This window comes from Anticarsia gemmatalis, chromosome 19 (assembly GCF_050436995.1).
Source record: "Anticarsia gemmatalis isolate Benzon Research Colony breed Stoneville strain chromosome 19, ilAntGemm2 primary, whole genome shotgun sequence".
In the NCBI taxonomy this organism is placed as follows: domain Eukaryota; kingdom Metazoa; phylum Arthropoda; class Insecta; order Lepidoptera; family Erebidae; genus Anticarsia; species Anticarsia gemmatalis.
This window is the reverse complement of record NC_134763.1, coordinates 7,322,492-7,348,593: the sequence shown is the minus strand read 5'-3', so window position 1 is coordinate 7,348,593 and position 26,102 is coordinate 7,322,492. Positions and strand designations below refer to the sequence as shown.

At 34.5% G+C, this 26,102-nt stretch overlaps 3 protein-coding genes across 5 annotated transcripts in view; 1 reads left to right on the top strand and 2 right to left on the bottom strand.

Annotated features, from left to right (window-relative positions):
- kay (transcription factor kayak) overlaps positions 1 to 8,904 on the bottom strand; it is a 31,461-nt gene extending 22,557 nt beyond the window's left edge. The window contains exon 1 of the mRNA XM_076126997.1: positions 8,579 to 8,904. Within this exon, the coding sequence (XP_075983112.1) occupies positions 8,579 to 8,710 (132 nt within the window). The 5' untranslated portion in view covers positions 8,711 to 8,904. The remainder of the gene's footprint in view (positions 1 to 8,578) is intronic.
- Positions 8,905 to 9,992: 1,088 nt separating this feature from the next.
- Positions 9,993 to 26,102, top strand: part of Brf (Brf RNA polymerase III subunit) — a 39,642-nt gene continuing 23,532 nt past the window's right edge. The window contains exons 1-4 of the mRNA XM_076126533.1: positions 9,993 to 10,244; positions 10,327 to 10,544; positions 10,812 to 11,036; positions 11,679 to 11,783. Of these exons, the coding sequence (XP_075982648.1) occupies positions 10,331 to 10,544; positions 10,812 to 11,036; positions 11,679 to 11,783 (544 nt within the window). The 5' untranslated portion in view covers positions 9,993 to 10,244; positions 10,327 to 10,330. The remainder of the gene's footprint in view (positions 10,245 to 10,326; positions 10,545 to 10,811; positions 11,037 to 11,678; positions 11,784 to 26,102) is intronic.
- lute (BTB/POZ domain containing protein 3 lute) overlaps positions 12,184 to 26,102 on the bottom strand; it is a 29,996-nt gene continuing 16,077 nt past the window's right edge. Inside the window, exons 1-7 of one of the 3 annotated variants that reach the window (XM_076126534.1) lie at positions 22,762 to 23,066; positions 16,196 to 16,353; positions 14,750 to 15,031; positions 14,514 to 14,661; positions 14,213 to 14,429; positions 13,107 to 13,472; positions 12,184 to 13,001 (exon numbers count right to left, since the gene is read on the bottom strand). In XM_076126534.1, coding sequence (XP_075982649.1) covers positions 12,507 to 13,001; positions 13,107 to 13,472; positions 14,213 to 14,429; positions 14,514 to 14,661; positions 14,750 to 15,031; positions 16,196 to 16,353; positions 22,762 to 22,868 — 1,773 coding nt within the window. In that variant the 5' untranslated portion in view covers positions 22,869 to 23,066 and the 3' untranslated portion in view covers positions 12,184 to 12,506. Of the gene's footprint in view, positions 13,002 to 13,106; positions 13,473 to 14,212; positions 14,430 to 14,513; positions 14,662 to 14,749; positions 15,032 to 15,245; positions 15,456 to 16,195; positions 16,354 to 22,761; positions 23,067 to 26,102 lie in introns of those variants that run through there. The other 2 variants (XM_076126535.1, XM_076126536.1) reach the window with 2 other exon arrangements.

Genomic DNA, 26,102 nt, shown 5'->3' with positions numbered 1-26,102 from the left:
ACGCGCAAACTACGCCTCAACAACGAAACGACGTATCTCCAAGCATTTCAACAATTCGCTAACAGAGCCAAATAAATTTTTTTAAGGTTCTTTGAATGAAGTTAGCTTCCAATGATTCAATGAATAGTTTCTCCATGACATGTGAAGTAAATATTTTTATTAAACTGTTTCAGTTGGCAAGCGAAACAAAATATTCGATGAACTGACGTGACAAATGTTTTGGGAAAACCCACTTTCTTCAGTGTTTACTGTTTAGTAAGAAACTGAAATAAAGTTTACGCGCTTATGTGATCTAAATATTATGCTGACGCCAACTCGGCCTTACCAGTTAACTGAAGCCAGATTCTTAGAGCAGCTTTAATAGTTGTTTTTCTACTGCTACAGTGGTATGAAAACTAAGCAACTATATAGGAGCGCTCCTTACCGCTACAATAACTCGTATTGAAACAAAAGTTGTTACAAAACATAGATGGTAAAGTAGGTCATTTGCTATCCTTAGATAGGAGGCAATATGAACAACAAAACAAAGTACGTTTTACTACCACAAAGCCAATAATTATACAAATGAATCATCTAACAGAACAAAACAAATTGCAACGGCATTGTGCACAAAACTGTCGCAGTTATTATTTTATATTAAAAGCCCTTATTTGTAACTCATTCAAGGCAAATAAGTAGTCATATACCTAATTGTACTACTACTGGACCTGGGAGTCTAAAGGAAATAGGAAAAAAAATAACAGTCAAGATATATTCCACCGATTTCAGTGATTTTGGAAGAAGTTAACATCAGCGAGTAAGAAGACGATAAAATTGCAATTAGATTTATATACACTTCAGTTTCAACAGATCTTCTGGCAGCCGAGTTTATAAATTCCGAGTAGGGATATAAACAATGGTAAAAGACTATGAAATAAGTCGGAAATCCATTACACAGGAGATTACTGAGATTTGCTAAGGAACCGTGTTTCAATGGCGTCCATCAGAAATAATGAGATAGCTGCGCAAACGTTTGCAGCTGCCAGTAACAATAAATAGCTTATCCGAGGTTTCAATCGATTCCGTTTCAGATATACAGAATGACATTTGAAGGAGTTCTGAAATAAATTAGGTTGAGTATCAGGAAGAAAACAAAACTGTACAAAACTTGACTCGCTACTAATTCACCTCTTTATACAATTTATTTGAAACAAACACTAGTTATAGATATGAATGGATTAAGATACCATCCAGGTGGACTTTTGACCCTTGTAAATAAAGTAAAAATGAAGCCTGGACAGGAAATAGTCCAAATAAATTTGAGAAAAACCCATTTAAGAGATTTGAAGAGGAAAAAGAGATAGTACAGACAAAACACATCCAAAAAAGCTTGCATTGATGACGTTACTAAATTAATGAGACAAGACTAACGAGTTTATTTGTTTAGACTTGAGAACACGTGACTACTGGCCAGCTGCTTCCATCTGGTTTATTTTTCTAAGACAAACAATAGTATTGTTTATTACACAAGATATAGTAACGTTAGGTACATGCACCTTACGGGGAAACCGGGCTGTCTGATAGTACGATTGGTCATTGTATAAGGTGATCTCTGATAACAGTACCTTACGTCATTTCGAGCAAAGAATTGCACACCTTATCATTTCTAAGGAATACTACAGCAATCAGAAATAGGTAACTTTTGATATTACTTTTCCTTAATAACTAACGGATATGTTTTTCCTTTTATGGATATTAGTCAAAATTGAAGATAACGTTTTCCGCGGAAGCAGGTGTTTTAAGGAAATTACAATATCTAAACACTTCGATTAAGTATACCTAACTAAATACAGTCACATACATAATTTCAGAATATTGTGTTGTTGCGACTTTGAGATTGGAATACTGTAGATTTAAGATAGGTATCTGAGAATTGTAAATTTAGGCTAAATATTTCTGCGTTTTGAACTTTAAAAATGATCTTGGACACAATATTAAATTACTTAAACATCATAATTTTGATGATTTAATTTGAAGATCATTTGCAAAACGAACGATGATTGACAAGAAATATAAATGTAGAGAAGTCATTCTAGCTCCACAATGTTTATCAATCGTCACATCATCAGAAGCACATGTGCCACAAACTGACGGTACATTAACAAAGAGCGAGTCGTTAAACCCGCGGACAGTTCAAGGGCGGGTCCTTGACTGCCAGTCACGCAAACTATTGCTTCCACTACCTCAGCCCCATTTTCCACGAAAACTGTCGATACAGTCATACTAGGAACATTTGAATAACGCTATTTATCAGAAATGAAAGTTTTATACCATTGTGGGTTCTAGTTATGAGGTCATAGGTTAAATTATACAATCTTTCGACCTTTCCGAAACATATTTCTACTATTACACTTTGTGTGACGTTTGAATAAATAAATGTCAGTGCCGTGGAAATATACGACCAAAAGGATATAGGTCATAATAATAATAGTCCAAAAATATAAGTAATAGAAGATGTTGTTCACTATCGTCATAAATATCCTCCTAATAGACTGGAAACGGATGTATGCAGTCCAGGTTTGAATGTTAGCTACAACGGGGTTTTCCAAATAGGTCCCTATTTAACACTATTGACCTCTCCAATCTTGCCACTCAATATATTAAAATACTCTACAAAATGCCGTTAGGATTTCTAAAACAACATTTTCTGATGCAACTATTGATTATACAATCGCAACCAACAAAGAAATAACTGAACAGGTGGTATTCTTTGAACGAATTCAAGGTAACATCGAACACACAAAGCGAGAAAGTGGACATATATTTAACATAGAATGACTATGAATTGAATACGGGAACAATAAATCGAAAACAGTGCGAGGTTCTTGCCCAACCTGAACTCGTGCTAATTGACTTGCTAATTCACCTTTGCGCACTAATACAAGTCGAATCAATTCTACCACAACAGGAAAACAATCGTAGATTCTGTTTTCGAAGAAACCACAGAAACTAGTCTAAGAACAAGGTCGAAGAAGCAAATAAAAAGCTTTTAAAAGTAATGCAGACTCTTAAATATAATGAGTATAAACTCTATAGAAATTATCCGCAATGATTTATCTAATATTAATTGAATGTATAAACAACACGTCATTATTGCAATCAATAATGTAACGGATGAATAGATAAGTAGGTCATTCAATAACTCCGGCGCAAGTAAAACATTGCCGTTTACATATACATGATGTTTTTGTGTGTCAATTATAGAATGGCTGTGTCATAATTTTGCTTGTAATTTAAATACTTAGCATTTTTGATGTATGGTAAAAATGTTATGTACCTACCTATACGTAACCACGCATTATGTAGATCATACTAGGCAACTATGACGTAATACCCGTCAAACAGATGTTAAAGAAAGTCATCTGAATTTTGGTTCCCATCGTCATTCCAATTCATATTTATGGGTATCTTTACATAGTTTTCCAAATCAAAACGTTTGAGCTACTATAGCGCATAATTTGTAGGTCGCGTATTTGCTTGGTTCACACTGCATCGCCTTGAGCCGTTCCACATGTCACATTCAAGGTCCCGACGCAAAAACACCAACCAATTCTACGAACCGTTACTACGTCAACTGCTTCTTTGGTAATTCAGTCAGTGGCTGTTAGTTAATAGACGTCTAATGCGCGTCGATGTGAACGAATATGACTTTAGGACATCACTATGAAGAAGATTGCAGCCAAAGAAACATGATATTATAGTTTTTTCGCTTATTTCCAACTGAGAAATGATTCAAAAGCTAAACGTTTATGAATATAGGTTCCAGACAACAAACGATAATGTTCATCGGTAGCTTTATGTTCATTTAACATGTACGTGGAATATTAAGCGAGTGTCTCGGCCCGCGCTCGCGAAGCGTGGGCCCGAGACCCACGAGTTTTCCTCGAACCGGTGACGTCAGCGCCGAGCGCGGTCATCGCCACTCGACAATGTTTTCCTGCTGTAACCTTGTTTCGAACATCTAGCAGTCTATAATGTTTATTAAGTGGTTATTAATTTAATTATTTATTTTACAGATCATACTATTTAGCGAAAAGCCATGTAATATATTTCGTATTTTTCTGTTGAAGATCCAGCCTAAAGTATGAGCATTTTTTTTTTAAATTTTAAATTACTTTATACACCTAGATAGTAGATGATCAATTTGATAAATTTTTGTATAAATAAGTTACTCTACAAAATATTAGGTACCCGTTTTGGTTGGGTAAATTGGACGTATAGGTACTGACGATTTTTTTCACATAAAATAAACATTTATTAATGAATGAAGGCACTCATCAGCATTACTCATGATTTTTACGAGGGGTTTTCCATTTTAGGTCACGTAGGCTTGCATGGCATGTTTACATTATTGTAAACATTGGAAACTAGAACAATGGATCAGGGCATGAAGCCAGGCGGAGATCTGCAAAGTACGCAAAAATGTAGCTTATTACGGATTGCCAACTTTTATGAAAGATACTTATCAACATAACTATTACTTTATTCTTTTCTTTTAATAAGATTTTCGCCTTAAGATGAAGTCATCTCCACAAACAAAACCACGCTGTCTGGTGCTAATTTAGCATAACGTAAGTAAAATCATAAATCCACAAACTAGGATTAAGTAACACGATTCTTCAACACAAAGGAATCAAATGGTCAGCCAAAGGTTAATCATGGCAGTTTTTGCAGCTGGTATTCAATCGGCGCTTTGCAAAAAGTCGACGGATCGCGGTGAACCGTGAATAAGTAAATAACACCTAGAGACTAGTTTTTACTTACGAATTTTAGGATCATTCTGGGACCCAGCAATGGAAAATTTTGATGATGATTTTTGTTTCGAACTCTCTTATTTATATGACCTATCTCCGTTCTCCATCGTAGTCCGATCAAGAAAAGAAGGAAAGTTTTCAGACTGACCTCACCACCGTATGAGAGGAAAGGCGAGAAAGAGAGAGAGAGAGAGAATCCTTGTTCTGGTAGCAAAGCAATAAAAAAAATCGAACCTATTACCCGGGATACCTCAAATTCAACGTTATTAAATAAAAGGTTAACGATATAAAAGAGTCAAAGTTCTTAATTGAAGACAGTGACAGAAAAGGATAGAGGATTTTTACAATATAGTCCAATACATGTGTAACTAAACGGTATATTTAATTAGCTTCACTTTACATCGACAACAAAGGAATTAAGTCGTAATCACACACTACACGCGTGAAGTTCCGAGAAAGGTTACAACGAGGTGACATAGTCCACGTACTGTTTACCTCAGGTATATTGAAGCACCATACTAATAGAAAGAAGGGTGAGGTCCTTAATACAGATTTTAGGGTAAAATAATGGCACATACATTATATCAAGCCTATTTTTTAGGTAGATAGAGACCATTCGATCCTTACAAACTCTCCTTGCCTTATTCATATTCTAACATCTCATTGTACGGGCAAATAATAGCACAGTTCAGGTTTCAGGGAGGTAATGCTACACAATAGCAGAAAAACGGCTTCCTAAAAGTTCCGCAAATGTTCGGTTGCATGGAAAAGGGCGCAAAACTAGGGCCTTATCAATCAAGGAGGATCAAGCAATTTGAGGTGTTATACATATTTCTTTTGCGTAAGTGTTTAAACCACGGACATAAAACAATATGTTTTCAGAGTAAGCTAGCTAAAGTAATCGAGATTGAAACCATACCGTCGCAATTAATTATATGCCTTGATTTACATATTGGAAAATAATTCCAGCGTTAAGCAATTAAGGAAACACCATTGTTGAAAACAAAATTGTTATCATAACTTGGTGGTATTTACGTAACATGGTGGGTATAAGACGAACACCTACACGTGTTAACTTAATAAAAACAATATAAAAGAAATAACAACACTATTATATAATAGGCAAGATACACATGCGATATACTTAAGCTATTATCGATATATTCTAATAGAGGAAACTAGGAGTAAAAGTGGTTGCAGAACCTATCCTGAAGTGTAAACCTAATTATGAGTTGAAAGTTTTTATCGAAAAAAAATACAGTAAGAATCGAACAGTTAGGTATATGAAAACAATTACCAACTGCTATGAGTGAAAAAGATCACTCTTAAATCCTAGGTCTGCGGTTTGAACAGACATATAAGGTAAGTGTTCTTTTGAAAAAGAAACATACCTAGTTCTGCTTAGCCTATTGAAGACTTGAAGTGTAGGCGACACTTCAAATAATATTAATAAGGAGCAATATGCATCAAGACAAACTTAGGGCGCTAAGTGTTCTTTAAGATGCGCCTTTATTGCTACTGTGACGCAAATTACAAAGTATTATTGAGTCATATTATTATATTTATAGCAGTTCCTCACAATTATTGATTAGGTACTAATTAAAATAATAACTACTCATTCATTGTTTTTATCTGTTGCATATGGCGACCTAATAAGGACATTACGTAGTATTAGTATTACTTATTACTAATCCTTTATTTGGCAAGGTATTTTATAGCTATATTTTATATATAGTCCAATGAGTTTCCCATATAAAATTATTCGAAAAGGGCAACCGCATGATGGTTCCTACTGAGCTAATCAGTTTCTGGGATATTTTATAATAAGGATAGAAGGATATTCATGTTCAATTTCCTAAAGTTATATGATATATAATTTATTATTTAGACTAGAATATTAAATTTTATGCTATGGGGCAGACAGGATAATATTTACATTTTGTGTATGCATATTTCCTGAGTAACAATGGGTAATTGAAATCTATAAAACTCTTCTGTTACCGAGTGACTGATGGACAATGCACAGCCAAAACGAATGAGCATAGAAAGTTAAATTTTGGTAGGATGATTCCTTGGGAAGGATAGAGGAATTCTTAGGAGCCAAAGGGAAAAGCCCCGGACGGAAGCTAGATTAATAATACCAATTCTTATAAACAACAGTTCTTTTTATTTTACATTGAAAACTTATGGAGAAGTGTCAGGCCTATGAGATGGATAGAGAGAACCAAAGTATGAAAGCTGGTTTTAGAATTTCAACAGATAAGAAAATCCTACACATATTCTGAAGTGATGAAACAGGGGTTTTTTATTATTTATAATGTCAACATGTTCTAACTGGTATTACAACTACCTATTTATTTATTTGTGGTCTGGGTAGGAATTGTTTGATAATAATAAAGGTCACAGTATTTAAAAATAAACTATGTCAAGTAATTATATTTGAATAGGAATACTACATTAGGCTACAGTAATAGAATTAACATTAAATAAACAGATTCCCGAAGAATAGTTTCCTGAAGTCATTCATTTGGTAACTAACTTGAAAGAAAGTGCTTCCATTTAATGCAGACAGTACAGTACCAACATAATTTTAGAACAGATTCATCTAGGATTAGTAACAAAGATTTCTAACATAAGGTACTGTAAGGAGCCTGTAGTTATTTGGTCTCTCGCCTACGGGAACAAGGTGTGATTTAATGTATGTGTTTCTAACATAAGCACTAAGAATGATTTTATGTGTAAATGCCAATAGTAATATCATCTATATTATAATCACAAAGCCTGTGTATAAAACAACAACAATAATTTGTAAAAGAATAACGTAATATCTGTAAATACGAGGTTCTTAGAATCTTATCAAAAGCGAACATAATTTGTTTACTGTGACACAGCCACTAAAAATGGCAGGTGACTAATCAGTAGGTGTTACGTTATCTATAGTATATCTGCAGATATTAGATAAAACGTTATCACATCCATGTAGAAGAATCGTATCAGTGTTTTAAGAAATATTGTGGCATAATATATTTTTATATTATTGATAAAATTTTGATATCGGTTTGGAAGTAGCTATGTCATAATTATTGTAATTATGGCTGATCTGTTGTAGGAACTGTACATTAACAATAACAATACTTGAAAGATAAATGTCTTTTTTTGTCCTGTCAATGATTTGATATTGTGACCATGTAATATGTTACTTGCAAATTCATGTAAATAGCATTGTAAAACATTGATTGTTGGCCTTCTAAAGTACTAGGCATTATGTAATGTACACCTTATAACTATTATTCAATTTAGTCAAATGCTTCACTATAGAAAACATGTTTGTTTTCCTTTAAACCCGATATTCCTTGAATTTGTACTATTTTACTGTCATTTTCTATGGAATTGTGTATGTTTTTACTTACAATACACAAGGAATATGTTAATTCCTCATTTTCTAGCACAAAGACTTTGATACCCATATTGTGTTTTTAATTTATTGTAATTTTTACCACTTCCAGGAAGTAAACTCATTTCAAGGTCTGTCAAAATTAGATCTAAGATGTATAATTATGACAAAAACAAGTGATTTGTAGTTAATTTAAAAACATAGTGTGTTCAACTGTTGATAACATTCTAGAAAAACAAGTGCAAATCAACATTATCTGAAAAGTTCATTCATATACCATGTAGGTTCTATTCGAAGTTTCAAATAAAGTTCTGAAGTAAGTTTCTTATTAAACTTTACGTTTAACCCGTCACCAGCTGCAATCATCATTCATTAGGGATCATTAACTTACCGTGAGCAATGATCGAGAGGTTGGTATGGACGAAACAAAATCATTTGTGGAGGAACCTTGCGACGATTGACTGTCGCAAGATAAGTCCGACTGGTTTGATTGACTATCACTGATTTCCAGCTTCATCGTCATTAGTTCAAATTCACTTATGTCCAAGAAACACACTAAATATGATTTACGTAATTTGTCCAACACAAACAACGCGTTTTATCTATCTGATCTAACTTCAAACAAAAGTTTGTAGTTCCGCGTAACTATCTAATACTGCGAACTGCGAAGTTACTTGTGACAGTTCACTAATGACAGCAACAGAATCAAAATAAGGCGCCTTGAATTGAAAAAGATAATCCAAGAACGAGAACACAACAATGATGACTCATCATTGCAGTTTGCACACAAACGAAACGATGACGTCGTCGTCGCTTTGGGGATGCCCTTCTCCTAAGAATTTGTCATGTTTTATTTCTAAAACGACATAAGTGCCTCGCTTTAATACGAACGAAGTTACTTTTTGGTCGTGTTGTCATACTTCAGCCTAAACGAAATTGAAGGGTGATCTCATCGTCTAAAAATACTGTGTAGCGTGATATTCCACCAATGGCAAGGCTTCTTTTGTATGACGTCATACGAATTTGGGAAACGAAGATGCTCGACTACATCCACTACCAGTGAAACTCATTTTATATCACTTTTCAGAATTTTGTCCGTGGTAATCTTATCAAACTTAAATAAAATAAAATGTTGAGTTGAAACGTATTTAACAGTTATCTTCATAGTTAAAATTTTATTAATCTATTTAAAACTGTTCTATTCTTATAACGTCATACATTATATTCATGAGATACGGTTTAATAAAAATAAAGAATAACTGATAATATGATCACATTACTTTTTGTGATAGAAATTCTGATGCAATTAATGAAATTGCAAGTCATTTTGTTATTGTTCATAGGTAATCAAGTATTTCAACTCCAGGTGCCTGAGCACTTACTTAATCAGTACGGAATTTAAAGACTTTTTAGTACCCAATGTTTGTTGTTAAAACTAAATGGACTGTAAATAACCTATGAACTTGCTTTTCTAATCTAGATTATAACATTGATTGATAATGGCTTACGTAGCTGTTGAATCATCTCTATGATAATGCATAGGGCTAAACGGACTGTACTAAATTATACTAACTAGTTAGTTAAACAAAAATGTAACTTAATTTACTTTACGAGTTCATAGTTCACTCCAAGGATCCCTAAGTAAATTCTGACTGAGAATATACTAAAATACGGTAGTCATTTTAAACTGTAGTGTAACTTAAAACAGCACTAGATTATGGTACATCACTTCAAACGTCATTTGCGTCAATATGACATTCACTGTCACTAATAATATTGAACAGCGTTCCATGTAAATTGCAATTTTGCGATTTCGTGTATTTTTATCCCTTTCAGATTAACCATAAACACGTAATATTTATCTTTGTCTACTATTCTACGAGTGGCAAATTGATAAAATACTATCCTCCGTCAGGTTGAGCCTGCTGCTCGATTTTATTTCAAAATATTTTGATGTTTTATCGTCAGTTGTAGATAATTATTTAAGCACGTTAACTTAATTCAACTCCGGATGATAGAAAGCTGCTTAAGTAAAAATAAATAGTTCAAAGCGGAAGGTACACTGGCCAACAATCTCGTTTAGAAATGCATTTAACCTATATATTCCGCGGTGTTTATATTTTTGTTTTTATCGCTTAGAACGATGTCGGGGAAAAAATGCAAGCACTGTGGGTCCTCAGAGATCGAGGTGGACCCAGCCCGTGGGGATGCCGTGTGTACAAATTGTGGTACAGTGCTAGAAGACAATATAATTGTACCTGAAGTTGAGTTTCAAGAGAATGCACACGGCGGAGCTTCTGCAATCGGACAGTTTGTCTCTGCTGAGTCTAAAGGAGGTGCTACTGGTTTTGGAAGAGGTAAAATATTCTTATTTAACAAAATAAGCCACTTAGTTTTAAAAAACAGTGAGTTTGTTAGCAATAAAAATCTAAAATAATCAGTAATGTATTATGAAAGTAATCTGCTCCTTGTTTATATATTGGGAGTCATAACAAGCCGAACTCACAAATTTGAAATAAACCCTCAAATATACTGTACTTGGAATATATTTTAAGTTATTACTAAGTATAAACTTCTAAAAGTATTCATCAATAGGCAGTTACTAAACAATGATTTCATTTTAGCATTCAATGCTGGAATTGGCCAAGAATCCAGAGAGGTCACATTGAGGAAAGCTCGGCAGGGAATCACAGCTCTCTGCCAGCAGTTACGTCTCAACCAGCAGCGGATAGACATTGCTTGCAACTTTTACAAGATGGCACTATCCCGCCACCTCACTATTGGCAGGCCTTCTAGCCATACACAAGCTGCTTGTGTGTATATGACATGCAGGACGGAAGGCACAGATCGTATCCTTTTTACAAAGATTAATTATAATAGTTTATCCCCTCAAACGTCCGTGGAGGGTATTGTAATATAATTATGGATACTTTAGTATCCATTGGACGTTTGAGGACGTTTAATGGATATTAAACAGGCTCTAATAAACATCTTATTCATAAAAATACCTTAAACCTATTTTAGTTAAAAAAATACTATAATATGTTTTCTCTATTTCATTTTGCTAAGGAGTGAAAGAAACAAAATGCTTTATAAGCCTTTCATAACTTCATATATTTTTATGAATAAGAGGGGAAGACTTTTAGCTTTTTAAATGATCTTGTTTAAAGTTTTGCACACCATTAATTACATAGTTATAAATGTTTACTGCTTATTTAAGTGTGCAAAATTTACACCTAGCTGATAACTGATGACTTTGTCATAGTGTCAATGTCTAAGGTTGTATATATAATGTCCCTCTGGCCAATATTTGTAGACCACCTGCCATGAGAGTAAGAGAGGCAGAGGTAAGAGAGACAGGCTAAATCGCCCCAAACTTAGAGGGTTAAAATCTAATTCTAAGTATATGAAATACACCAACATTCTACTGTAACAAAATTAAGGGTTTTGTCTCTTATTATTGGGCTAGTTTCCTCAACAACCCTTTACAGATCTTTTGATTGATGTCAGTGATGCAGTACCTATCTGCTGTTACCAAGTTGGCCGAACGTACTTCAAGCTGTCGAGAGCCTTGAGCATCAACATTCCACCCACTGGTGAGTACCTTAGAGATTAGCAGATTATTGTTTTGTGTTGAATTTCATTTCCTATGTTGCCTGAGTCTATGAGGTGAAGTTTGACGTTGTTTTGTCTAGAGATTGATCTAAAGTGTAGTTAATCTTTAATGTTAAGTTTATTTTGTTTCTGTTGGTCATTTTGGTCCAACAAGTCAGTTACCTGAAATATTTAGCCTAATGATTGAACAACAATACGTTAGATTCTGCCTTTACAATACTTACCTACCTGTATTGTAACAATCATTGTTCTCGGCTTTCTTAAATCAGTCTTCACCACATGTCGACATATAAAGGTGTTTCTTCTTGATGCCATGTTTTATAAAGAATATATTGCTGATATCTTCAGCAGTTTGGTTTAGGGTAAAATAAAAACAAAACATTATAATAATTAAGTATTTACTATAATATTATCATATTGCAATGAATTTGTATCATGATAGGTCTAGAACCTATATGGATAATAGAGAGCTTTTTACGACACCCATATCACAATCTTAAGGTACGTATCTTATTTCCTATTCAAGTTCAACAATATACACAAGAACTTTAAAGTTTCTCAACAAAACAATTAACATTGGGGAATGGTTAAGTACCTATAATAAATTTTAATTGAGATATACTTTGTCCAAATATTGAGATTTCTAAATGTTCCGACTTTTACTATACGGAATAATAATTAAAGGGTCGAGATCTAGTCAATTGTCAGTCCTCATTAGTGTTTGTGTTTGTCAATGAAGTGTTGACTGTGGGTCCGTAATAAATAAGTTCTGGTATTTGTCCTCCTTGCACTCCAGTGCCGTTTGTACTCTCAGATGAACAATGAAACTGGAAAGTCACTGTTCCCATATACACTTCACTTAGTCCTTCCTGTCCAAAATAACTTAATTCACTCCCATCTAATATAGCTGAGGCAGTGTAGAAACATTCAGGCTCAATTTGTATTGGGTTTTCAAAGTACACATGGAAAGTGTTACTTGATCCATCTGAGAAGAATTTAGTGTTGTTTTCAGCCAGTACTCTGCCCAAGCGCTTCAGTTCAATCTTAACATTATAGTCAGCTGCACCATTTGATGACCCATAGAGTCCAAATCCAACAACAAATATTCTCTTGTCAACACAGAACTGTATAGAATCACATCTGCCACGATACCTCCACTGGTTGCTTCTGTAGGCACAAGACTGGAATCTGTGGCAAATCTGAAATGCAGAAAAAGGCTTGTTAAAATTTTAACCTTGACTTTTTTAATAATGAGAAATGCAACTGAAACTTAATCAAATGTCAAATTACAAAATAAAAATTACCTGTGCTTTCAATCCAGCTCTTGCTTTAATAGGGTATGATAATAATGGTTTGCTTGATGCAGTAAAGTGTAAAAATATATCTATTGTCTCCTGTGGAGATAAAATGCCAATCTGAGCTGCACTGTTAGCAAACTCTTCTAATGACATTGTAGGGAATCTTATCAAGTAAATGGCACCACCCAACATGGCCCGTTTGTTAGAGGGTGTTGGGTCAATCTCTCTTCTGACACATTCAGCGTGTGCCCAAGCCAAAGCTGCTTCAAACAAGTTGATTTCCTTACAGTTGAGTGTTTCCCTTGCTAATACTGATTCAAGTGTTGACACATCAATATCAACAAAACCTTCTGATGTCAAGGCCATCTCTGCCTACAATAAAATAATTTGTTATCAAAAGGTCAAGGTTTATTGAAACTGCAATACAATTTGTTGAATAGTTTATTCATATCTATATACATTACATTATATAAATATTACAAAATTGTAATGTAAACAGTGACATGCTTCACACAACACATAATGTTGTACAACATTGCATACTAATTCAAGCCAAACTGTATTGCAGTTATTCTAGTTCATATATTAATATTTAGAGTATGACTAGATATAGAGATACATAGACAGAGAGAGACAGGAATGTAAATTATATAAACTATAGTATAAAGATTAACATAAATCTATAGCATTTCACTCTTAAACCTAGATCACAACCTAAAATTGAGTATACAAATGCTTTACTTTGTGGCACAATATTTTTTTTTATTTCTTAGTTTGATATAAGATTAATATTATGTTTTATAACAACTGTGAGATATTACTATACTTTGTGAGATATTTGAGATTAGTGTATTCTTAACCATAGTCTTACAATCATTAATGAGATAGTTTGTAGAAGGTATATTATTTTTTGGTCATGAGATAATCAGTCATTAGTTGGAATGTTTCTCCAAAATACATATAAATTAATTGCAAATACTGCGAACATTATCCATGCTCTCAGGGCTAGAGAAATTTCGACTGGACGATTCTGATAGTTCCATCAATAGACTGCTGTAGGATGAGGATGGTTCAATACACATAGTGGCGAGATTCTCAGTTGATTCACATACCTGTGCATCTATCACTTCCCAGCATCTCTGCATCAGTTCTGGCTCCTCAAATAATCTTGACTGGCTGAGAAGCAAGCATGCATTCTTTGCTGTTAGACTAGTTTCCAAATAATTGACACAGGCCTTTGCCAAATGTGGAACAATGTATTTTTTGGCGACATATAGTGTTGATAATACTGTATCTGCCTCTAACTGGATTTCATCACAGTAGATGTATCTGGAAACAGAAAAAACATATTATGATACATTCATATTATTAAATCACATGACTGTTTAAGTTTTAAATAATTACTATACTCACTTTAGCAGTGTTAGGAAAGCAGATGGCTCTACATCTGGCACTTCGATCTCCTGCTTGCATTCTGCTAGTCCTCCATAGAACATGGCATAAAATACAGAGCTGGCTGTGGCGAGTACATATTTGTGTGCAGGGATAATTTGTGTGTGTCCTGGAAACCATAAACAATATAATTATCAATTTGTTATAGTGGATAAAAAAGACTACTTTACAAATTAAAAAATGTCTAAAATACATACCTGGACTACCAACAATGAATGTGATATCAGACATCAGTTGGTTGTTGAACATAGCTGCATTTCGCTCCCGTACTGTGGGTTTCGTAGCTTGCCAATTTGGATCAAGTGTGGCAGTGCCTGGCGGGGGTGCCGGAGATGCCGTGGGTGAAGGAGTCGCACTCGCGGACCCGCACGGGGAAGGGGGTCCGCTGTAGCACTGTGACACCTGGGTCCCTGTCTCGCGCTGTGACACTGTATGGGGCGGGGACAGCGATAATCCGCCACCATTGTTGATATTCTCGGCTGGAAACAACATCATCCATGAGTTACATAAAAATCGCAACAATCTTACGCGAGCGAATTCGGGTCGCGAGCTAAATTAAAACTTGCAAACCATGACACACAACTGCACTCGTCACCGTGATTAACCCATTTGTTGACCTCTAGCACATCGTAAAGACACTTATTACAATTGACACATAAATAAATCAATATTTACAATGCTTCACAAGCTCACCATTCATCCAAGTGTTGGTTTGCGCAACAGACATGCTGTCCCTACCGTCTTGTAACCTTTTAGGAGGTTTGGAAACGATTCTAGAACACAAATTCGACATAATGTCTATGTGACTTCACGAATTTTAAAATTTTACGCAAACATTTGGGCCGCGAGCTTCTAAGCATTTACGTCAGCCATTTTGTTTTCTTTCTGGCGACTTTGGCGAGCGAGCGGAAGATTAATACTCAGAGTTGCCATGCTTAAACCAAAAATATGAACATTTTAATTTTGTACCAAAGTAAACGACAGAGAACTAAATTAAGGAACAAAGATGAAGTTGCAGTTTGTCTTTTACAATATTTTTATATGAGTAAAAAAATCTTATAAACTTACATTATCAATTCGCGATATTAACTATCATCGCGTGCGGTGGGAAATTGTCATCTAACGCGCTGGGATGACCGATCAGTTTACGTTTAATCTCAAAAAAATCGGTATAAACTGGAGTTTTAATTAATTGTAATAATAGAATTTAATAGATTTATCAATTACAATTTTCCACTAAAAATTGTCGAAGTTGCGATCCAATTCTAACAACATTTGGTGTAAATAATTGCAGCTATTACGGTCACATCGTACCGAAGTTATGTGACAAACTGAGAAGTTTATCGACAAAATAAATACAAAATCGACGGATTTTTAAAATACGGCAACACTGGTTCGAATCCGAGGTCACGGCTTGATGACCGGACTTTGACATTTAGAACGTTCGGATACTTTCAACGAATGCTTGAACAAAAGCAGAATTTAAACGCGTTCTGTCTGATTTCCTGGTTTCGTTCTATACAAATATTTATGTAATAAGTCTGTTTGAGTACAAATATATGAATATGATTTATTGATGTTAGATACTAATGGTACTTGAATAAATACTGTAGATAATATATAACAATGAAATATAGGTGTACCTTGAGCCAGTTGTCGTTGTCTGGGCCGATAGCCTCGTTGTGGCTCCTGACAATTTAACTCGGCGAAGCGCCCATCTTCGTCGATGAGACTTTCAAAGAAATCCACGCTGCTATTCATCGAGGACTGTACGTGTATATGACACGCATACCAAACAAAACTGAAACAAACATACACTTGCGTTACTTATCGATACAACTTATCAGCTTTAATCATCACAATAAATAATAATGTTCATTTATTATTGTAGATGTTAATGTTATGATTGTCGTAAGATATTATGTGTATGTCGATGGATGTCTTGCGTAAATGCAGTTAAAAAATTGTCGAGGTCTTAGAATACTTAGCAGCATAATAGCAGCGATTATTTTTGCCTGATTGAAGTGTGGTTTTATCCGTGGATGAAATTTAAGATAACAGTAGACCATTGAGGAAGAACACAGTTTTACCAGTTTCACACAATAAAACCATATTCTACTTCATTTTATCAAAATAACCACCAAGCAATTAAAAAATAATAATCCAGGAATGAGAAAGGCCTTAGGATATGTATTACATTACCTATCCGGTAGATAAAGTGACAGAAAATGTATCAAAACAGCTGTCAAAATTCTATCTGCTAAGCTATCTGATTCTTATCCAGAAGTTTATTTTTTTTTTATACCACGACGGTGGCAATCAAGCATGCGGCCCACCTGATGGTAAGCGGTTACTGCAGCCTATGGACGCCTGCAACACCAGGGGCATCACGTGCGCGTTGCCGACCCTTAAAAAACCGTGAACTTCTACACACATATTCGGTTCGGCAATATTTATCAAACAACAAAACCGACTCGAAGGAACACTTTCTCGGCTTGTGGCGATCAGGTTCATCTACACTGCAATTCGGTTTTGCCGATTAATGCCGAACCGAATATGTTTGTAGTAAGCCTGATAAATAAACACAGGGATAATTACTATAAAGTACAGATGAAGATCATTCCGCTTTTCTTATTAACTTAGTAATTACTTAACGTGGCTTAAACTCCTTAATATAATGTATTCTTGCTACGGCTGTATGTTTTGGACTGGCTATTTTGACAACACTGCTATTCGATTGCTGAAAATATTTATAGTAGGTACACTTGGTATTTTGATGAACTAATTTACAAAAGATTTGGAACTACAAACAGGTTGGAAATTCTTACTATGTTACCGATAAAACACGGGAATTTTAATAAGATGTTTGTTAATTGGCATATTCGAGGCGTTTACATAATAGGAAAGCAAATAATATGGTAGTGCTTAAAAGGTTCATTTTGCAGCAATTACATTTTTTTTACTAATCACTGTCACTCATAAAATAAAGTCCCCTCGCCGCCTTTGTCTGTCTATTCACGATAAACTCAATAACTACTAAACGGAATTTCATGCGGTTTTCACAAATAGGTAGAATGATTCTCAAACTAAGAAGTGTTGTAACATTTTTTAAGGTGTGTTAAACAGCTGACTTAACCCGGGCGGGGCCGGAGCAGTTCGCTAGTTTCATATCAAAAGTTAGAAGTCATCGTGTGAATGTCTGACAATTTGTAAACTCATAAGATTATGATAATTTATACGTGTTTTTGTACAAATAAACACAGTTAAGTCAATTAACATATAACTATTGTCTGCAAACAATTAACGAGTGAGTATGTGAACGAAAACACATCGGTGTGAATGTCTACAAAAAATGCATAATTAATGACTTTTAATTGCAACTAGGTAAGTTAATTAGTATTCAACTTTTGTTTAAGAGACTCACTTTAAAGGATTTTTTTACTTCGTTAAGAGACGTTTAAGTGAACTGTGACCTAAAAAATGTCCGGTAGAAACATCAATATTACTGAAGACTTATTGTTTCCAGTTTTATTGATACTTATTTATTTACTAGCTTCTTTTTCGACTTTATCCGCGTTAAAAAAAATCCCGGGGTTATAAGCAATCAATGTTCCAAAATTCATAAAATCCGTCCGATCGTTTTTTCGTGATGAATAATGAGATCCATCCATCCATACTTACAATTCATCATAATCCCACTTTAGCATTTTAATATTATTAGTTCATTTATTTGTTAATTAGCGTTATTTACAATAATGTACTCATACTATCTTATTGTATACGTTGGTATTGTACCTACGTCGTAGTATTTTCAGTAAAAGTACTGGGATTAAGCACACGAATAGCTCATTCAGCATAGACAAAAAAGTTATTATTATAAAAAGAAGGATTAATGTTATACAGACAAAAGAAATAGAACAGCCGAGAGAGATATTAGTGTCTATTGAATACTGGTATCTACTGTCTACTGAACTGTTTTACCTCTGAAAATCACAAGTAGGTCAGTAAAATATTATTTATTTAATACAACTAAAGTATTGTAGATTTTTTTTAATGAAAAAGTAGGTTTATGAGATTTAGATAAATGATTGTTGATTCAATCAGGGAAAACTGTCGCGGAAAATGTATTTATTTATTTTTTACCTGTTGAAGATGCTGCTAATCAGTTAGGAATTAAATTATATTGAAGGCGACAGTGGCAATTAGTATGTCAATTAACGTATATTATACCTATCTATTACTTGACTAATTGTTTCTGAACGGTGACAGTTTTATTCCTATGTGTAGCTTTTTATAAAAATGTCAATTGTCAAGGTATGGCCTTCGGTCGGCTTGATCATTTTTGACACTAGGCTGACCGGTTACCGTACGATATATAACTTCCCCACACTTTAAAAAATACAATTGGACTTTTACAAACATACAAACAACGGACACAAAGTACAACCAGACCCAAAACAATTATTTGTGAATAACACAAATATTTATTACGTGTGGGAATTAAACCCGATTATCACTGCGCCACGGAGGCCTAGCAAGAAGTCGCTATAGAAAAATTATCTTAGTTATATATCATGTTCTCTGTAACATTACGAAAGACAAAAGTCTATGTTGCGTGCTCCATTAACATTCGTACTAACTTAGTAATAATTAATAACATTGACAAACAAAACCAGTTTGTAGCAATCGCTCATAGTACAGAACCACTCGACTGTGGTTACGTGTCCTATGTGCATGATGGATTGGTTCACCATGACATATTGGTGTACTTTGTTATGCCTTGCGACCTTGTGCTGGTGGGAATAAGTATTATTATATTACCTAATCATAGCTATTGAATTAATTTAACTTATTTACCAGTTGCGCTCACCGGTAAACGATCTGTGTGTTAAGCATACCTTGGCGCTGTCATTCCATAGATAGGTGACCGCATAGTGGTATGAACTGGGCATCTCCGTCCTTTGGAGGGCACGTAAAAAGTCGATCCCAGTTGTTGTCAATTAAGATAACAGTCGTTAAGCCACGTCAAAGGCTTTCGGCTTATACAACTTTGATATTAAGTAGACCACTAACCATACGACAACAAGAAGAGAAGAATAACCATACCTGCGCCTAGGACACTTGGCAGTAGCAATCCATTTTATGATTTAAAATAGGCAAAACCATGAAATGAATATAGTACTACATACAACCTTTGATCTGATAGACTGAAGACAGATTTGGTACTTTAATTTTCATCTAATTGATCTCGCTTTGCCTTGCAAGAATATTATCTATTCTTCTATGCTTTAAAATTGAATTATTTGCATATTTATAAAGTAATTGAATCATCAATACAGTCCCGAAACAGTTAATACAGTTATCAATATATCTCAAAAACATCGCGTGGGAGTTGAACCCACAACTCCGTCTGCTATGATATATTAGATAGATAAACAAACAAGATCATTGATGCATCAAAATATATCGTGATTTTCTTGAGTGTTCGGTTCATGAGTAACATTTCGGAATATGTTTGGCTTTTGTACAAAACTAGGCCAGCCCGTAATAATGTTGATAAAGGCAATCAAGATACTGACAATACAGATATCAAATAATCAAAATAAATATCTTCCGATATTAATAACGCCACCTAGATTTAAAAGATATTGTGTAAGTAAAGATAGTTATCAAAGAAATCTATAACATTTTAATTTAACCTGTAGCTTCTCCATTACTATTGACTATCGACTACCGACAACCTGCTTGTCATCGAGAAATTTTATATGAAAATCTGATCAGCGCCTCTGACGCGCGTCGTAAGAATTATTTTGGCAGTACATTCTATATGTCAAACTTTCGATACTCGACAGTACCGAGTACAGAATCGCGCTACTGTTGCCTAGATCGTTCCATGGTTAGATAGGACTTGAAGAATCAGATTTATTTGCATTGCTTGTTTACGTAAAGTCTAGCGGCGTGTGGGCTTAGAATTTTGATTCAACTAATGGTTTATATGAGGTATGCATGCGTAATAGCAACGACTAAAGAAACCACTATAACAATCTTCTGTAGATTGTACACCGTACACAATAATCCTAGATGAAAACATATTCCACCTGTTTTAGGGAACTATTGTCACTTGTTTCTATTCTAAAATGCCACATAATTGCTACTAGCACTAATTCTCATTATTCGTTACGAAAACAAGACATTATTTTGGAGACTTTTCACCTGTTTTCCGAAGCTTGAGAGCTATTTCAATATTAAAAACGAGACATATTCTATAGGGGAATAGAACTGATGTTTATATCTCCATACTAATATCTGTGTTCTATGACATGTTGATGTGTGATTCACCTCTAACGCGGAACGGTATCAAGGCAAGCGAATAGCGAAGTTCCTGCCTTCACACTCCCTGTTTAATGAGACCTCAGTTGTCTGTGGACCGTACTAATTCCATTCAAAGTCACTATAAGTACCTAGTGTACCTATATAGTTTCAATAGGTATTAGCTTGTCAGTTCGATGTGGATCTATGAGCAAGTCCTGTGGTCGGTTGTATTATGAAAATTAATCGCTGATGTTATGGTTACGCAAATTGCGATAACTCAATTTTTTATCCTATTTTTGTCCCACTGCTAAGCAGGGTGTCCTTTCCAATTGAGGGAGCGGTTAGGCTTTGAGTCCACCACGCTGGTTAATAGAAGTTTAGGGACGTTACGTGTCCTCAAGAAAAGCGTGTGTTAAATTTTTAAGCATACAAGATTCATGACAATGATTTTCTTCACCGTTGAATTAATAAAACTCCAATAACGTATTATCATTTCCACAAACGGTTATTATTTTCGTGAGATATCTATAAAACTATATGATTATACTATGACTGTTATAATTTATGTCTTGGCATATAAAAATAGGTATTTTTCGTCTAAAGTTATTGAAAAATATGTGTTAAGCAACATGTTTATGTGCTAAAAATACATTTGGTATGTCTTATGTCGGTGATTTAAACTTGATTACAAAACTTGTTACAACTTAGAGCTTTGCTTGTTTACGAAATATTATAACATGCGAAATGAGACTGGTTAAATATAGCCAACATATTTTTCATACGACCGCATAACATTTTATTAATATTTTACACTAACGCAAAATATTTTTTTTGTCCAAAAGTCTGGCGATTTTCGGATTTCATTTTATTTGCAACTAACTTCAAAATAGTGATGTTACAATGTCTCAAATAAGAATATCCGAAAATGCAAAAGAATAAAAACGTTTATTGATCTATCATTGTAAATAACTTATATTTTTCAAAAACAGGAATCATCGTAAATTGAATTTTAATTTCATAAACTACGGTTGATTCTCCTAAGGTTAACGAACCTATTCTAATCAAATTTGAACAACATTAGTAGTCTACACAAAACAACTAATCCTATTTCTATAAATAGATAAACGACTTAAGATGTTTTAAGTTGAATGCCTCCTAAAAAATATTCTAGTATATCGTAAATTTTACATTCAGGACCAATTAGATAAAAATCAAGATTGCTATTTCTAAAGTATTCGATTGCCAATGTTATAAATTGCACTATTAAAATTCACAAACTGTTTCAATACGGCGTATCGTCTGGCGTTATAAAAGGAAAATTTTACTCATAAATTACCTTTCCTCGGCTTTTGAGACCACATTGAATTCAAAAGTAATTCATAAGAACTTACGGGACTTTCTTTTGCAATAAAACTTGAGTACCTTATTAATGTGGCATCTTTGACTCGTATGAAGAAACATAAAAGACATTTTAAAATGACATTTAATCTTTAAACTGAATACCGAAAGCAGGTCTCGGTAATAAACCGACGATCACGAAAATTTTTTCGTGTTTGATTGCTTTCGAATTTTCGAGAACGTAATTATTTTTGAGATAAATCTTATGACTAATGGATGTATTATTCCGAAGTTAATTGGTTTGGACTTATATGGAGATTAATTACAAACAATCAACAGCTAGCATTCTACATTGTTTCCACTACGCAAATGTGTGATACTTCGATCGATAAAGTAACAATTCTGAGATAAAATCACTAGGTAGGTATGCTGAGGAACTAATAGCTACATTAATATATTTATATTATGCCAGTGTATGGACACAGACGTCATCTGAAGTATAAGGAAGCAGCCCAACCCCAATCTGCATTATATATTTATATCATAGATAACAACAAACCGGTAAACAAAGAACACGAGGTCCGCTTTAGTGAAGAGCCACCGCAGAAGTACTTTGCCTAGTACGACTGGAAGCTTACTAGGTGCTCTGGTACTCCTCCCCTTCATTTCATTCCTTCGGGACACCGTGCGTGCCCTTGCAACATGACCACAGGTTTGGTGCGCAAACTAGTCACAAGTCACAACACTATATCACTTTATCAGGTTAACGAACTAGTAGAATTTGTAGGCGTACAGTTTGTTTTTTTCTTTTTAAGTGTAGTCAATGAGTCCGCGCCAATGCGCCCGAACGACTGTGAGCGATCTCACGCCGCGGCGCGAACACCGGCGACTCTTGCGCAAGGCCACAGGGGACACCTGCCTCCAGTGCACAGCCAAGTTTGGCCGAGAAAGTATATGATGTCATAGTTCATCAATGCAGGCCATAATAATAGAGTAATTATCAATTATCGATTTTTGAAAATTTTCAACTCGGTCAGAACACGTTTTTATCTGAGTTTGGTTGGGAAATATCTGATTGAGTTCACATAACATGATAAGTGAACTTTAAAGTTGAAGGTTTATACGTGAATTCTTTGAACTTACCTACGGTTTCTTCAATACAACACGTTCAGAATTATTTCACAAGTTTGCGACCCATAGAATAAAGAGATATAGAAATAAGAAGAATACTTGTTTGCCATTTATTAAAATAAACCACCTTAAAAACAACTTAAACAGCTTAGGGCGTAACTTATGTCGGTTTCAAATATTCGACGGTGTTTTGTATTGTCTTACTATTTTATTATTCGTCTCACTAAACCGAAAGCAAAAAGGAAATTCATCAAGTGACATTTAGAAAGCGAACATGAATTTCTTTCTGTATGCAATCCAAAGTCTGGCCACAATTATTTACCTAAAATGGATCATGGCCATACCGGGCGGTCTCATGTCAATTTATATTTATGGGCAATTTTTAAACGGTTATGAAAGTTCGTGATCGTAAAGCTATACCGTTTTTGGATTTTTGCCCTGTTTATCTATATTTTTGGGTTACTTGTATTAGGAATATTGTTTTTTTATGAGCTTCTTCAAATACGTAGTCATTATCAAAATTATAATGCTGAATCTCATTGTTCGATAATCTCCAGGTGGTAAAAAACGTAATGAACCAATTTTGCCTGATTTGACGGAAATCCGAAGGGCTAGCTGACGATTCCCAAAGAATAGTTACACCTGGCAATTTATTTTAAATGTAATCTATTGAAGAATCTGTCAGTTAAGTATGTCAAAAAACTCTCATCAAATAATTATTTGACAGCTACTTCAAACCGACCAGTCTCTGCATACAAGTATGATCTGAATGTGCTAATTATCGTTAATCGTAGGCCCAGGCGCACCTTTGTGATCAGAAATAGCCGTGACGTCATATAATGTTCCACACTACAGGTTAGCAGTAGTATTATTAGATGCTTTTTGATAGGACGTAAGCCTGTTGACATTTACCAGTACCTCCAGACTAGCCAATATGTGGACTAATTCGTTTAAGAATTTGAATTGGCTTGATAAATTGGTTGGATGATGATATTTGAGGTTTCTGTGGTTTACTCACTACTGTGGGTTGCGGTTTGGGTTTTTGTTTTGCAGTGAATATCATTAATTAACACCTCGAAGCTTAGTCATTATTCCGGTGAAGTATCAGGCAAAATTTGGGTTTGTCCATCTGGACCGGAAGGGGCATATGACAGCAAACAGAAAAATGATCCGTAGATCTTTAGGTTTATCTCGTGGATGAACCAATTGCTAGTAGAGTTTTCAGGGAGTATTTCTGTAACCCATATAATTTAATGATTACAAACTGACCAAACGATCAAAATATGTATTGTGCCATCTAATGGGGTCTCATTGCACTAATATGCAGAACAAAGTAACCTTCTGAATTGCTAAAATATTTTGAAACTTTACATTAGGAGTATGACTCGGCGAATGCCTTGGTAGACCATTATTAACTTTGAATGTTACGATATTATATTTGCAATGTTTGTTTAACTAGGTGTTCTAGCAAACATCGCTGCGGTAGAAATATTTAGAGTATCATTTAACACCTCTGCTGACATCGAGGCGGATGCTCAAATCGTCATTTTGCATTGACAGACGAATTCTAGATAACCGTACGGTTTCCAATATATTAAGGTTTTTTTAATGACTCAGGACGGTGACTTGATGATTTTGGACTTTTCAATTCCCCCTTTATGGTAATCTTGGTTTTTTCTTTTATGAGTACGTGGGTATTCTTGTAAGCATTGCGTACTTTTTTAAGATGGAAAATATACAGGAATCTTCAGTCTTCTACTGTATTAGAGACCCCAATCCCATAATATTAGGTCGGGGAAAAAGTCTTTTCGCATTATAGTATGTATGAACTTGTAATAAAATCTTTTATCTTCACAAAAAAGCTCGATATTTGGGTACCTTACGAGCTCACTGAAAGAAACCTAATGAACCGTGTACTCATTCGTGATTCTTGAAGCCAAAGAGATTTTATTACAAGTGCATACATACTATAATGCGAAAATACTTTTTCCCCGAACTAATATATTCTAGAGCGTTTCCAACACCCCAAAATTTTAATCAATTTGGTATTGCATGATAGTGGTCAGTGGTCAGTCAACTTGGTATTAGACTTATGTAAGTCATTACTCATGCCTACGAATAACCTTGACGCTAGTTCTCGGGAACCTAATTATTACGAAATAAGTGATTGTTTTGTTAGTTTGAAAAACCCAAATGCTTAATTTGCTTGTAATTATTTATAAGGTTACTGTAAAGAATAAATAACAATTAAACGTAATGGGTTAATTACTGCTGGGTACAGGACAGGGGTCAACTTTTGGACCTTAGCAACCGACTATTGAGATTGTTAAAAGAACTCTCATGCTAGCAAAGTTTCCTAACGAAGCTCCGAACTATCGTCATAGCAATTAGCATTTGCTAATACAAATTCTTATTAAAACAAATTGTAATAAGTTAATGTATGGTAATGTAAAACAGACCGGATGTAATTGTCAAAAAATATTCGTTGATTTCATATTCAATAATGCAAATCTTAATGCAAATCGATTACATTCGCCGATTAATAAATTAATTGTGATTTCAACAGATCTATTTCATATCCTTATGAAATCCTCTTCAGGAAACTCTTTAATTAATTTCTAGAATTTGTTAAGAGTGAACTATTTCCTTAGAGTAAATTACACATTCCGAATAGAAGAATTTGATGTATAAATCGTCTTACTTGCGCTGATTTCTAAGGATGCATGCTTTAAAATGGAAGACAAATCGAGGCGATACAAAATGCACTGC